The following is a 15,113-nucleotide window of genomic DNA, read 5'->3' as shown; positions in this document are numbered from 1 at the left end:
GACAAGTAAGACGCCCCTAATTTACCGGGACATGGCCGCCAGGCGGCAGCACATGTTTCCATCGGCACACGGAAGGAAATAATCTGGCCATCGTGTCAATACGTCCATCTTTACGTCATTTCCTGCTGAAGTGGAGTTGTTGTAGTTCCTGTGCAGCTGTCAACTCTGGGTTGCTGTCGCCTACCCAGTTCAGCAACGTTAGATTATCCGGATATATTCCCGACATCAACAATTCTAGCCTTTCACAGCCCCTGACACGCCGACTGTCATTTCAAGGCCAGGCAGCGGATCATACCTAGGGGTGTCACTTCATCGCACGGAACTCAGGTTAGTGTGGACCTCGCTTTCCCCGGCGAGGGAGTTGGCTAGCTAGCTATTGAGGAAACACCTCCAGTAAGAATTCCAGCTGATGACTTTCTATTTCGGGTGCTATCTGGTCGAAAACTGTCAAAACTAGGACAGTGGAAAGAGCACCAATTAGCTGTCTTGGTTCCGCATTTTCACGTGCAGTTAGTGCAGGTTAATGTGATCTACCGATCTAGTTGGCTGATTTACTGAGCGAGTCAAGCTGGCTAAATAACTAACCAGCAAGCTATTTTATTAGCATTGAGTTCGCAAGGTAGGAAGGTTAGCTAAATAACAAGTAGCTATTTCTACTCACGGAGTGAGCAGTTAGCTAGATATTTATAGCTATAATTGCTGGAACGTAGCTATGTAGTGTAGCTAACTAGCCAGATGGTGCAAGTCACCCAGCAGAGTGTCACGGTGACAAGGACAGTGCTTTGGTACGAAACGCTGCTAGATGCATGTCGAGGTCATGTTAGTCGGTTGCAATGACTGTTGCAGGCTTGCAGTGTTCGCTACGCAGCGGTGGACTAACATGGAATTGTGAAATAGGATACTTCAAGACAATTTCTGTGCTTAGCTTGCCGACGCCGCTCACTGGGTTGGCGCATGTCGGGTTTGACTTGGTCGAGAGTGCAGTCGGAAGAGGCACGACAGATCAGCGAGGCTATTAGGTTCTGATCGCTAATCACTTAGGGGAAAAAAACAGTGGCGATCAAAGAATGGGCGTGATGCCTTTCTGTTCGCATAAGGTGCTCTCCTTCCTGTGCGTGGCAAGAACTGCCACATGGGCTTGTCGACCAATCAGGGGATAGTGCACCTGTATGCAGATAAAAAGCAACACGCCCTTTTCCTGCTGTTTTAATGTGGTATGTATTGTGCCTGTCATGTATCGATAGATACACAGACTGAAGCCTGATTAGTTAGCATATACAAAGTAAAATTTCCCTTCCACTGCAAGGTCCATCTGCTGTAGACTCACCTGGCTGGAAAAAATTTAAAGCAGTTTTTGTAAACCTTTTGTATTAATCGCAGTCGTTCACTCTGTCTTGTCGTTTGACAAACGGCGCAGTGTAATGCTGGGTCATAAAAAGAGTACATGTGAACTGAGGTGGCTGTCATTATATAATCGTTCACCAAGTTAAGACTCAGTAACATCTTCCTCAGCCACACAGCTGTATTTAATGAGCTGTCAGTGGAGTGCCAACCAGATAATCACACAGACCAGACATTGACCAGTTATAAATAAAGACAATGGAATAAGATCTGCTTTGAAGAGAAAAATGGTAAATGAAAATTCATGATTAGAGAGGATCCTCAATTATCATTTAGGCTGACGCACTTAACAGTGTAAAATACAATTAACAAGTTACACCCCCCCCCCAAACATTTTTAGTCAGCAGTTTTTGTGTGTCAGTGTTGGCATTAGCCTATGTTGACTATAATCTTTTTATTCATTGTAAAGTTAATCTTCATGTGGCAGTCTATTGTTAACAGATGGTTCCTATGACAGCTGCTTAATTTGCATGTAGTGATCTGAACTTCAGTGATTAAGGAGGCTTGCTGAACTCAGCGGTGGTTGAGGTGGTGGTACTGCTTTAGCATAATATAATCACATGAACTGGTTAGAATGTCGAAATGGAGAGATTAACTGGCTAGATTCATTTGAGTGCCTCTATCCTAACCTTATCTGATTAGTTCGTTAGCTATAGGGGTGGATTGGGGGGCAACCAGGGTAAAGTATTCTATGGAATTATGGTAATCTTAGCATAGCAGGATGACTGGCGTCCTAATACGGATATCACACAGTTCTAGAGGTTCTGCTTATGGCCTGAGTTGTTTTCTGTGTGTTGCACAAGCAAGAGGACTTGTATGTGGATTACAAATCTCAGCTCTGTAGCTACACCATTAATAGTTCATTCAGTTTGTAATGGGAAATAAGTAGTAGCTAAGTGAGGTCATATCCTTCTCGTGACTGTGTCCAGTATGTGTGGCTCACTTCTCCTCGAACCCGTCACCGTGTTGCATCAGCTGACAGGTTCTGGTGTGGTTCGGTGGAGCTGCAAACCCTCGCCTGAAAAGATTTCTGGAATCTTTGTTCTGTTTATGTAACGAGCTTCAGTTTGGTTTTGGATCCATTCCCAGCCAAAGCAGGCACAGAACAGCCATTATCACAAAGCAAGATGGTTGAACTGGAAGTGAAGAGAATAAAGGAGTGATTGTTCTGTTCCACTTTTGAGAGCCCCATACAACGTCACTGGTTTGATAATGTTGGCATCCCTCACCCCCCCCCCCCCCCCCCTTCCAGTACACCCAAACTGCAAAGCACATTTATTGAAACATCTCCCCTGTGACCCATTCTTATCCTTTTCTGTTAATAGACAAAAAACTGTAAATGCTCTGCCAGGTTTATGGTCATCTAATATTTGCACAAAAACTTTGCATGAAGCAGGTCAACAAACTGGATTATGTACCATTACTGTACGCGTGCGACCTCCGTAAATAATTGTGTTTGTAGCCCAGTTTTCATCACGCCATCAAAAGGCACCATCTAGTGGGGAAATTGGCAACTAATTGTGTGTCCCACCTCCTCACCCAGACATGGAAGCTCACAGCTCAGAGCGTCTGCTGTCCAGGAAGAGGAGGAAGGAGGGATCCAATGGAGAGACGGAGGAGGGAGAGCGGCCGGGGAAGGTGCCACGCTGCACTGTGGTGAGTTGGCGTGGCTGCGCGTCGAACGGCTGTGTGAGTTTTTGGACGTAGAGGCGGCTCTGACGTTTGCACCCCAGGCTGCCTGTCTTGCTGAACAGTATGTGTGTGTTCCAGGGCCTGACAGATCCTGCCCCTTTTGCAGACCAGCTGGAAGCTGTCACCACGCCCTACCAGCGGGTCAGCATGGAGGAGGCACGGAGAGGGACCCCGTGTAAGTGGCACCCCACTTAATGAAGACTTTTTAATTTAAAGTCCTCTTTTGAACATCGGATTTAACTAATTTAACTTTGAAAATATCAGTGGCTGTTTGAGTCAAAGTCTCCATTAGGGCTGGTTGACCAGTCTGTAGGCTAACCATTTAAGCTAGTCAGTAACTTTAGTTGAAAAGCAGAGTTTTTTAATGGGCATTTAAAAAAAGGAACCCTTTATTTAAACCTTGCGTCTCGCCTTCAGCGGATCGGCCTGTACGGGTATACGCTGACGGAATCTTTGACCTCTTCCACTCGGGGCATGCGCGTGCTCTGATGCAGGCCAAGGGGCTCTTCCCAAACACACACCTCATCGTGGGCGGTGAGGAGCACTCACTTTGGCCTTCTCTCTCTGCGTCTGTCTGTTCTCCTGTGTGTGTGTCTCCCATCTGTCTTCAAACAATATATGTCTGTCTACATAGCTCTGCTTTCGTAAGTATTACCACCTGTCTGTCAAACAGACTGTCATGTGAAAAGAAACACTTTTTGGTTCTGCTCTGTAATGTTAGCTTGACCAATGCTCTCACAGGGCTGTCTGCATGATCAGCACTCACTGTTCTCTAAAATGGAGACTGTTCCGGTGTAATAACCCCGACCCCTCCCCCTGCAGTGTGCAGTGATGAGCTGACGCACAAGTTCAAGGGCTTCACTGTCATGAACGAGGACGAACGCTACGACGCCGTCAGCCACTGTCGCTATGTGGATGAGGTTGTCCGCAACGCGCCCTGGACGCTTACGCCTGAGTTCCTTGCTAAGCACCGGGTAAAGAGAAATGAGAACAACATTAATGACTGTATCTCAGAGCTTTGTGTGTGTGGGTCTGCCCGTGTTCATTATTGTGTGTCTCTGTCTCTGTATTGATACCCCTCAGATTGATTTTGTCGCCCACGATGATATCCCATACTCCTCTGCAGGGAGTGACGATGTTTACAAGCACATCAAGGAGGCAGGTTGGTGTCATGACACTCACCAGAGAGCTTTCCTAATTGATGTCGTTTCAGAGCTGTGGGCAAACAGATGTACCCACGTGTCATTTTGTGTGTCATTTTGTTTACCCCCTGCCTTCCAGGAATGTTTGCCCCCACCCAGCGAACAGAAGGCATCTCTACCTCTGACATCATCACACGAATTGTCCGCGACTACGATGTGTACGTGCGACGCAACCTGCAGCGAGGGTACACCGCCAAGGAGCTCAACGTCAGCTTCATCAACGTGAGTGCAGCCCACATAAGCGAGGGGGCAGGGTACAATGTCCCAATACTGTCATCTGCTTAATGAATCAGTATCATAAGAGAGATAAATCAAGCGCCTGCTATGTCGCCCTCTGTTGGCCAGGAGAAGAAGTACCACCTGCAGGAGCGGGTGGACAAGGTGAAGCGGAAGGTGCGGGACGTGGAGGAGCGCTCCAAGGAGTTTGTGCAGAAGGTGGAGGAGAAGAGCATCGACCTCATCCAGAAGTGGGAGGAGAAGTCCCGCGAGTTCATAGGCAACTTCCTGCAGATGTTTGGTCCAGAAGGGGCTCTGGTGAGAGAATGGGGAGAAAGGACTAGGTGTTGTTAATGTGTACAAGAAACTTTTCTGGAGTCTTAGAACCCCCCTCTGTCTACCACTGTCTCTTTTTTTCTCTCACTTTTTCTCATCTCTTTCTCTCTCTCCCTTCTCTTCCACTCTTTCTCTCCTTTCCCACTCTCAGTCTCTCTCTCCCTCTTCCCCTCCCTCTTTCCCTACTCTCCCTCTGAATAATTTCGAAGGATTGAAACTGACAGGAATTATCGAGTGTTGCCAAAGCATTTTAGGACAAGAACACATAAGGCCGATGCTCCCTACCCTAAAACCTAACATAAACAGTAAAATTAAAATTTGAACAATAACCATGAAATCTTTTTTTCCTTAAAGCATTTTAGCAATGAACCACGTACAGTGTTAACAGAAGGTTTCAGACGGTGCTCTCCCTGAAAGTCTCTGTACATCTTTCTCTCTGCAGAAGCACATGCTGAAGGAGGGTAAAGGTCGCATGCTGCAGGCCATCAGTCCCAGACAGAGTCCCAACAGCAGCCCAACTCGGGAGCGCTCCCCCTCCCCAACCTTCCGCCTGCCCTTCTTCACCAAGACATCCCCCCCTCACAGCGCTACCCACGGTTACCCCATCAGCGAGGACGAGGAGGACTGAAGCCTCACCTCCCCTTCTCTCCTTCTCCCCTCCTCACTCACCACTCTCCAGCAATACTCCTCTCTTGTCCTTTCTCTGTCTCCATGTCAGGACTCGAACAGGAGTCTTGGCAGCTCACTTTGGAAGAACAGCGAAACCCAGGCTAAAGGGGTTTCTGTGATTAAATACGACATTAAGAGTCTCTGCCTGCGGACACTGCAGTGAGGCTCAGGGGAAAAGTCCCGTAGTCACGGGGCTCTGGTTTGTCTGCATGTGTGTGTATCGCTCAGTACGTCTGTCAGTGTGTGTGTGCAGAATTTGCCTTATCCGCTTGACAGATAGTAAACTCTCTTGAATGTGCATGGCGGGGGTCGGGGAAGAAAGCCGCCTGGATGTAGTCCCCTACACCCCCTCTGCTGTTTGTCCTTCTGCCATGCCACCCACTCAGTGTCTCATGGCCAGTGATTCACACACACATATTGACACACACATATACACACACTACCCAAGCAACAAGCTGGCAGTGACCACAGAATTTTGAACAGCAGTCAGTGAGCATTTCCATTTCACCTGTAATGGGAGGGGGTGATCATTGTGTGGAAGGTTTATACACACACATACACACACACACACACACACGCACGCACACATACTTTGCTCTGCATAAGTCTTGGACACATACAAGAGTTACAGTACACGGATATATACATCTTTTATGAATGAGAATAATTGTGTTACTGCACAAAGAAGGAAACCGGTGAAATAGCTTGCATCACCCGATTGTGTGGTATTCAAAACATAATCGACAAGCACAAAGCAATATCATCTGTAACTGAAACACACGAACTGAGACGTTGAAAATGCTGTCTAAATGTTTTTCTTGTGCATAAAAATGATAATGACATAAACATGTCTAAGATGTTCGCACAGCAATGTACGTGTGTGTATGTGTGTGTATGTATGTGTGTGCCAGCTTCTGTCAACAAGTATAATCACTTTAATTGCCAGCATTGTTTGGGGAAGGTGTATACATATCAGTACATAGGGGACAGTAGAGTATTACCCCAGTATTTTAGTATGTCTACACTTGAAACAAGCACTTCCAGTTTGTCCTAATCTGAGAGGAAAAAGTTCTTCAGCCAGCCTCTGTTTATGATCTTGGAAAAAGCAGAAGTCTCTTTGTCTTTTTTTTTTTGAAGAAGAAGCTCTTAATGTGTCACGGCATTTTATCCCCCCTGTTCCTGTGAATATGCCACTAAGTAAAGAAAGAGAGGAGGGGGTGAAAAGCTTTTCAGTATGAAAGATATCCATGTTATAATATCTTGGAAGACTGTACTCCCATTCTCTACTGCAGCAAAAAAAAAGCCATTAAGCCATATTTTCCTGTTCCTTTCTGGTTTGCTTTCACTTTTCCGGCCCAGGTAGATAGAGAAAAGTGTAGTTATTTCGAATATTATTTGGGTTATTTTTACCTACTTTATCTTACGGCTTTTACCCCTGCCCCAATGTGTGTGTGCTACAGCTCAGGGGTTCTGGGTTGTTAGGTGTACCTTCCTGCTAGTATTATGCCATTAGCCATTTTAGAGTATTTTAATTGGGTGTATAGATGAAATTACTCTGTCAGTACTTTGGTTTGAGTTTGTCAGGAATGTGCATTTTATGGACTGGTACTGTTTAAACTCCACCCGTTTGTAGGACAGTTCTTTTGTTGATGTGTGTTGGTGTTCGATTGCCTGTGAAGGGTTTCAAAAACGAGGTGGTAACTTCTTCAGCCCTCCGCTTCAGAATGGGATCCAACCCAATTTTTCCAAGAGAATTCTCCAAATTAATGTTTACATTTTCAAAACCCACGGGAAACTATGTAAAAACAGAAATGCTTTCTTCAGTTCTTTTCGGACTGCTGCACTACATCTTTTTACTTTGTTGTTGGGGGTTTTAAAAACGAAGACGTCATCATGCAACAGTTTTAAAGCTCAAGGTTTTTACTCTTCTGCTAGCTTACTCTTATGCAATCCTAGAGGCCTGCTCTGGAGAGCAGAGTCTTATCCATGTCTTTTTGTACCTCTGTCCATTTCTGTTTGGTTAATAATGTCTATGTAAATTTGGCTCTAAGAGCGAGTCTCCCCACTCCAGTTTTAATTATTATTCAGTTAATTATTATAATAATCATTTAGAATTTGGTTTTGTTGTTCAGTTATTTAGAATTTGATTTTGTTGTCCCATTCTATTTAACTGTCCGACAAACTGCAGTGGGAATTTAGACAAAAAAGAAAATGTAAGTTAAAAATAAAATGACACCGTAAAATCCAAATGTCTGATTTTTTTTATTGTACTGTTAGAATAAGTGGTGTAGATGAATTCAAATTAGCAAAACACCTTCAGAAGTTTGCATTTGATATGTTCTCACAGTCTGACCACAATATTCATAGATCTTAAGAAAGTAAATTTTACAATAATAATTCCACACTTAAGTTGGGTGTTCACTTATATAATTACTAATGTGGAAGTATTCTGTGTAAGCTCTTGGCTACACAGTCACTAAAATGAAAAATACATTTTGGATTGGTGTAATAATATATGTGGAAAAAACCTCACCTGGAGGCCAAGTAGTTCTATAAAGGTCAGTTAGTCACCTATGTTTTGTGAATGCAGATGTGTTACCTCTGCCACTTTCATGTGGATCATTGGTATCAGACTTTCACTGCGAATAACAGGGGTTGGGGAAACTGATCCCAGTGGGGGCATGAATGAGACGAGCGAGCAACCCGGAAGAGCTGGAGCTGTGTTGCAATTGCTTCCTCTAGTATGGTCTGGGGAACAGTAGTGACAGTTTCCAATGCCCCTCTTTCTTTTTCTTCGGATTGTTTAAATTTTACTGTATTTCTACCATCTGATTGCCCTCTTCAGCATCCATGTTGCTCTTCCACCCAGTTTTCACTCTTTCCCTTCCACTCCCCAAGTTATTTCTAGTCCTCTTCCCTACTCCATTCTTTTCATATTCCATTTCTCTTCTTCCATCCCCTCTCCTTTCATCACCCTCTCTCTCAGCTGTTGGAGGCGTGATCGGGTTTCAGCCGGATGGTCCAGGAGTTGGCAGAGACCACATTGCCACGTCGATGGACACGGCAGGTGTAGGTGCCCTCGTTGAACTCGTTGGCCACGATCCGAAGGTCGCGGTCCTTGATCACAATGTAGCCGGGGATGGAGGTGGTGAGGAGCTCTCCATCCTTGTACCAGCTGGGAGAGGAGGAGAGGGGGTGTGGTCATATACCACTTGTCACACACTGCCAGTCCCTCACCTGTACTGCCCATAATATCTGTCTCAATGCAACAGAGGTTATTCATAAAATATTACGCTTTTAAATGTGGCAGCCGTTTCTGTTTTGCTTTTCAATTGATTTCAAGAACTATCAGAAAAATTGAAAAGGCATACATGACATATTTGGGAATTTGACACATTTCTGATGTAACGTAACATTACTGACATTTAGCAGATGCTCTTATCCAGAGCAACTTAAATAGGTTACAATTTTGTCATGTTACCCATTTATACAGCTGCATATTTACTGAGGCTGTCCTTCCAAGACTATGACTGTCCAGTACAAGGATAAAGTAAATCCTTTGTGTAGGGCACATCTGTGCATGGTTCCAGTACCTGACTTTTGGGGGGACCCTAGCATTGTTTGCTCCACAGCGGAAGCCCACAACCTTTCCCCGGGGGACCATCTTTATCTTGATACTGGATGGGGGTGGTGTTGGCGTGGTAGCTGCATCCAGGGGTTCTGTATTCAATTAAACGCAGAGGGACAAAATGGTGAGACAGAAAGACACATACACATATATATCCACTGTTGATGTTAAAGCTTTGGTAATACAGCTAAATATATAATGCTAATAAAGTATTTGAAACTTAAAATTTAACAGGGATAAACAGATTAAGATGAGGTGTAAATACATGGCACACAGGGTATTGGGGGCTAAAGGTTAAATAAGCACTACAGAGGGAGGGAGTAAGATGGAGGATGAATACCTCACACAGGGGACAGGGGAAAAAAATCTCTGACCTCTCTCTGAACCGACTCCTGAAATGTCTTAGACTGCCTCTGTCCTCTGAGCTCTACTAGTCTGTCCCAGACTGCACTGGAGCCAATAACATCCCAAGCCCAGCGAAACCACACCTGTTTCATACTCCATTTTCCCAGTGCTGTACTGGGCTTTGACTTGTGCAAACAGGCTCTGTTGATTTGAATCATTGTGCTGAGCTGGGCTGTACCAGTGTGGGTCTCACCGAGGCACAGGTCACAGCGGCGGGGACAGTGTTTCTTCATAAAGCTCTTCCTCCTCTCACAGAAGCCCAACCGAGCCCACGGGTCACACACTCGTCTCTTGTCCTCACAGCCTGTCCATGTACACACACACACACACATGCATCCACACACAAATTCACATACATGCACATACAAGAAAAGTACATCCCTCGTCTATCTCAGATCCACAGAAAAGGTATTTCATTAACCAGTGGAAAATTTGTGTTATTACTGAAACAGAGTCAGAACAAATCATAGCTAGTGACAAGTTCCTGTTGTCATGATAAAGCATACATAAGGAATCATTCTTCCAGATTCCTGGTCACCCTTCACCTCTCTGTCCATATATGTCTCTGCTTTCCTCTCCTCTGCCCCACCCTCTCTCTGTCCTCCACCCTCCCCCACCATCTCTCTAATGCCCTCCACAAGCCCCATCCTGCCCTACGCTCTCAGCTGGTACCATAGAGGCGCTGGATGCCCCAGATATCATCCTGGGCAATACTTCGCTGTCCAGTGTATGTGGCGTTGGGGTGCATCAACGCCTCTGGGTTTCGGGAGTGCCACAGGCCCAGGGCATGGCCGATCTCATGGGCTGCAACCTGAACCAGGTCATTCAGCCACACACCTGGGGAGAAGAACATACCCACACACCTGAGCATATGCAGTAGGTGTTTCAGGGGGAAGGGAAGATCAAACAGATTTGACACTGTACCCTGTTTCCAGCTGAAGCGAGACTTGCCAAGAATCCAGAACTCGTGGTTGTCGAAGTGTATCTCCCCACGTGGGGGCAGAAAGGCATGAGCCAGCTCCCCATTCAGCCCGTCAAAGCAGGGGTGCAGCGGAGACCACCAGCAGTCTGTATGGTTGAAAGTGTAGAAGCCTGGACCCGCACACACACACATATGCACATGCATTATCAGCACAGTGCAGTACCACAGAAAACAGATGGTTATACTGATTCACACCAGAAGTACTCTGGCTCACTTCCTTTTCGCTCTCTTCTATTATTGCCTGATTAGTAAGTGATCTCCTCTCCTTTATCCCTTACAATCAGACTACTGAGGATCCTCCTGTAAATTGGTCAAACTGTAGTACACCAGAACATAATGACAGAGTACAATATGCTTTATTAATTCTTGAGAGAAAATGAGATACATTTCCCTTCACAGACTGTGGATAATATAAAGCAGACCATTTGGTCCTTTGGTAAATGGTAAAAGGTATTTGTAAGAACGGCCTTTTCCTCCTCTCCTCTCACCAATCGTGATGTCAGCACTCTTATTAGGGTGGGTGATTTCGGTGAAGGAAAGGGGTGAGACATCGCTCCACATGGTGAAGGCCGTGCTGATTGCTTTGCGGGTGTCATCTTTGTTCAGAGTGTTGGGGAACTTGGTGATTCTACCAGACAGACGGACACGCAGATTGATCACAGATACAGACAGCAGAACTGAAGCAGTGGTATACCTGCACACCCACACTGGTTCTGTGGGCTCCCACAAACATATTTGCAAGGCCAAACATGTTGTTTGTAGTTCCACTTGTGTCTTTTCAAGTAAAATTAAGATCTATTGCTTAAAATAAGTCTTGTCCCCTTTTTTTGTTCAGAGAGTGTGATAGTTAGTATTCAATTTAGCTGGCTTTTTCATTTTGAAATTATATTTATATATCTGTTCATGCCCTAATTAAAACTCCAAAGAAATATTTCCTAAGTAAGAATCTTCAAAGGATTTTTTTTATCTTTCTCTCCATCACTTTTCAGTCTCACTCGTCGTCCCCTACCCCTCACTTACTTGTAGGTGATGTTAAAGTGCTCCCACTTCTGGCCCAGGGGGTTGATGGCATAACGCTTGGACCGGGTCACCACCAGCGCAGGCTTAATGTGCATAGAACCAGGAACCTCAACATATGGCTCCTACAGAGACAAGAGAGAGGAGACGAGGGCATTTAGACAGGGAGGAAGAAGGAGACAGATAGAGAGAAGGGGGAGAAGGAAAGAAGGGACAGAAAAGGAGGCAGGGAGGCAGTTAATGAGGGGATGAAGAAAAAGAAAGGGAAAGATTCTGAGAAAAGGAAAGAGGCAGAAGAGAAAGAGATGGAAACAGAGAAGAGGAGGGAGCAGGGAAAGAGACAGAAAGAAGTAGAGCATTCCAGAGATTTTCGTTAATGAAGTTAAAGAATGCTCTTACAATTAACTGTAGTGATTCAAAAATCCTATGCACTGAGTGTGACATAGAGTTAGAAGAAAGTGGTCTCTGTGCTTTTATTGAACAAAAATCCCTGGGTGATAGTTTTCAGCAAGCAAGACCATATTCTCAGTAATGTTGTCCAGATATGGACCCCAAATTTCTGCCTCCCCACCTCCCCTTGTCCACGCTCTTTCACACACATCCTTCCCCTCTCTGTGCAAAAATATCTGCCACCCATATGCGAGGAGAGCAGCGTCACCACCCCTCCCCCTTCCCTCTCATGACCTTCAACACCTTTCTAATCCTCCCTCTCTACCTCCCTTTCATCCCTCTGTTCTCAGACAATAACCAAAAGTATTGGTAGGAATGCTACAAAATAAAAAAAATTTGTTTCTTTCGGTTCTCAAAGAGAGCATGATAAATATGTGTGCTAAAGCAACAGGCGCGAATACACTACACGGGACTTATAGTGCAACTGAAAACGAAATGTCACTATTGCTTAACTTATAACACATTCATATCTGCAAAAATGCTGTGCCTTTCAGAGCACTCACCGCCTCCCCCATCCAGGACGGAAACCCCACAGCCAATTCTAGTATTGCCAGCAGCATCACCGGTGTCTGCAAACCGCACAGACCTGCACGCAGCCCGCCGTCCCAAGCCGATTCGTGTAACTTCAATGCTCGGAACTCCATCGAGTTTGCGGAGACACTTTCTGTCAGTTGACTTCTAACACCACGGAATCGACCGCATGCACATGAGGAATAATCGATAAAGCCGTTGCACGCCCTCGCTGGTCCGTTTGTAGATTTTATCACCGCGGGATCTGAACTCCGTTCAGGCCAAAGACAGTAGACTGCAGACACCGCGTAACATCTGGGTATGAGATATCTCCTTCCCTCCCTTTCAAGTTGTCCTATTCTGGAATCGAAACCTCGTCCAATCCAGGTCTCTCTTCTTTTCCTCCTCGCGGCTAGGCGATTTTTTCCCCACTTCGCTTTTCAGTCTTTCAACTTTCTTCTTGACTTCCCTCCTTCCTTTCGCCTTCCTATCAACCGGAGAACAAAACGGATCAGATGTCAAACTCCCACGGTCAATGCAGTCGGTCTACAGACAGCGGCGCCTCTTCTGTTTTAAAAACATTCCCGACTCTCCAGTCCGGCGAGGTGTAAAACACAATTAAACGTGCCCACGTGCACCGCACCAGTTTTCTCTTCCATGTGCTTCAAAGCCAGTCGGCAGTCATCTCGAATTAATAAAGAAATTTGGGAGACTGTGAGGAAGTCTGTTTTCACCCACACATGTTCCTGATTTTCCACAGATAAGCTGAAATATAGGAACGGGCATTTTTGCAAGCCCAGACTCAACATATCTGAGGTTTTTTTATATATATATATATATGAAGCATCCAAGCAGGTTACATCAATAAGTTTGTTAATAAGCTTTCAGTGGGTTAAATTTTGTAATCCACCAACAAATCGATATCCATGGCTCCATTTTATTTGCTCACCTATTCTGTGTAGAGTATTTTAAAAAGCATTCAAAACAACTGTACTGCGGAAAGCGATTATCTTTTTTTATGTGTGTTGTCTCAGGTGGCAGATCCGAAGCGGGCGCCGTGTTTATCCCCACTAGGCAGGTGCAATGTCACCTCGGTGGCTCCATCGTTCCAGATGTGCTTATTTTCATTAGCAGGCGGGAGGCTCTTCCTATTGCGTCCGAAAGGCCCATTTCCCCCGCACAGCCAAGGAGGCTGGTGCAGCTCAATGCCCGAGGGAGGAGAGAAAGAGGGTGTTTTGCAGTTTGGGGTCATACACAGATGGTGGCATCGTAGATGTGCTCTTGTGAGTTGATCAGATCCGGTCTTTATAACGAAGTACATGTAATGCCAACATGACCACAAAAATGACAACATAATATCGCCGCGGATTTCCTTTTTTTAAATAACAGATCAACTAAACTATTACACATATGCCTTGTACTAATTATGAAAGGTGTCTGCCTAGTTGCAGGCTCATCTAAAACATTATAACAGTAAAGTGTTTAAAAAGGAACCTTCAACTCATGCCGAATGCATGGGTAAGTAAGGTCAGAGAAATGTATACAATGGGAAAGTTTTCATATAAGCTCCGGTTACAACATGACAAATGCACAGAAAGATGGGGGCTGTTCGTGGAAAAAAAAAAAAAAAAACAGAAAAAAAGTTTTTTCAGTGAGAATTCCACAACTGCCTACAATAAACTCCACTCCCATACCCTCGCAAAGCTCTTTGACTTACCATACACTACCTTCAGCTTTGCCTTCACTTCAGTTGTCTATGAACTTATACCGTTTAAGAAAGGAATTTTATTAAATGCATTTTATATTTTCTAGTCTTCCTTTTTTATTTTTTTCTAAGTTCTATTTTTTTAATTGTGTGTGCGCGCGCCCGTGCGTGTTGGTGTTCCCTTGCTTGTATTTCATCCGTGATGTGACAAGTGTGAAAAACTTGAAGACGTACATGTGTTTAAACTAGGCTATGTATTTAAATGTAGTCTATATGCTGTAATATGTTTACGTATATATACATAAACCGGTATAAATGCGTAGCCAATGCTGTACCTATTGATGTAGAATGATGCCACTTACTAAAATCGATTTATTGACTTAAGCATCAGTTTGTGTCATTGAATCAGACAGTGTGTAAAGCATGAAAGCAAGGCAATTTCATACAACGTTTTCACTGTTATTGGAAAGAATTGTGGCTAATGATGCGGAGACCCCTGCAACATACCTTATAGCGAAGTCGCGTCACGAATTGATCTGCTATTACGGTGACCGATGAATGTTTTTCGGCCTCTAGTGGTCTTTTCAATAAAGCAGCTGTTCAATAAAACACGATGGGACGTATTTTGTCTTTGTCAAGCGCGAAGACAGACCTCGTATTAGACAACGACTCATACTGTGAGAACCTACTCATTAGTGCAGGTTTGCTTTTCATTTAAATCACCAGGACTGTTCAGCCCTTGAACCTATTACAGATATTTGTACAAAAAATGTAGCTAGTTTTCCCTCGGTATAGCCTCAAAAATGCTAACCCCTCCCTCTCTAGCTTGCAAGCTACTTTTGCTGACAAACGACTGGTTACAAGCTTATACATGCATTTAGAATTATGTTTAGTAATTCA

At 44.7% G+C, this 15,113-nt stretch overlaps 2 protein-coding genes across 2 annotated transcripts; one reads left to right on the top strand and one right to left on the bottom strand.

The window, feature by feature from the left end:
- The first annotated feature begins 131 nt into the window (after window positions 1-131).
- Window positions 132-7,748, top strand: pcyt1ab (phosphate cytidylyltransferase 1, choline, alpha b). The gene is made up of 9 exons (XM_036536546.1): window positions 132-327; window positions 2,945-3,057; window positions 3,172-3,268; window positions 3,511-3,627; window positions 3,916-4,067; window positions 4,177-4,255; window positions 4,375-4,517; window positions 4,641-4,829; window positions 5,290-7,748. The coding sequence occupies exons 2-9, from the start codon at window positions 2,947-2,949 to the stop codon at window positions 5,473-5,475; spliced, it is 1,074 nt and encodes a 357-aa protein (XP_036392439.1). The 5' UTR covers window positions 132-327; window positions 2,945-2,946; the 3' UTR covers window positions 5,476-7,748.
- Window positions 7,749-8,498: 750 nt separating this feature from the next.
- mmp23bb (matrix metallopeptidase 23bb) lies at window positions 8,499-12,521 on the bottom strand. The gene is made up of 8 exons (XM_036537830.1): window positions 12,502-12,521; window positions 11,552-11,673; window positions 11,020-11,159; window positions 10,474-10,641; window positions 10,222-10,386; window positions 9,743-9,853; window positions 9,110-9,236; window positions 8,499-8,691 (listed from the first exon to the last, which is right to left on the bottom strand). The coding sequence occupies exons 1-8, from the start codon at window positions 12,511-12,513 to the stop codon at window positions 8,499-8,501; spliced, it is 1,038 nt and encodes a 345-aa protein (XP_036393723.1). The 5' UTR covers window positions 12,514-12,521.
- Window positions 12,522-15,113: the final 2,592 nt, after the last annotated feature.

Source organism: Megalops cyprinoides, chromosome 9, assembly GCF_013368585.1.
Source record: "Megalops cyprinoides isolate fMegCyp1 chromosome 9, fMegCyp1.pri, whole genome shotgun sequence".
NCBI lineage: Eukaryota > Metazoa > Chordata > Actinopteri > Elopiformes > Megalopidae > Megalops > Megalops cyprinoides.
The sequence above is the reverse complement of the archived record's forward strand: the minus strand, read 5'-3'. Positions and strand labels throughout refer to the sequence as shown.

Excerpts from the sequence above, each read along its gene's own strand:
- pcyt1ab (XM_036536546.1), top strand. The coding sequence starts at position 2,947 with ATGGAAGCTCACAGCTCAGAGCGTCTGCTGTCCAGGAAGAGGAGGAAG. Across the intron at positions 3,058-3,171 it reads AGGTGCCACGCTGCACTGTG|GGCCTGACAGATCCTGCCCC; the intron begins GTGAGTTGGCGT and ends TGTGTGTTCCAG. Across the intron at positions 4,256-4,374 it reads CAAGCACATCAAGGAGGCAG|GAATGTTTGCCCCCACCCAG; the intron begins GTTGGTGTCATG and ends CCTGCCTTCCAG.
- mmp23bb (XM_036537830.1), bottom strand. Across the intron at positions 10,387-10,473 it reads TCGCTTCAGCTGGAAACAGG|GTGTGTGGCTGAATGACCTG; the intron begins GTACAGTGTCAA and ends TCTTCTCCCCAG. Across the intron at positions 9,854-10,221 it reads GGGCATCCAGCGCCTCTATG|GCTGTGAGGACAAGAGACGA; the intron begins GTACCAGCTGAG and ends GTACATGGACAG.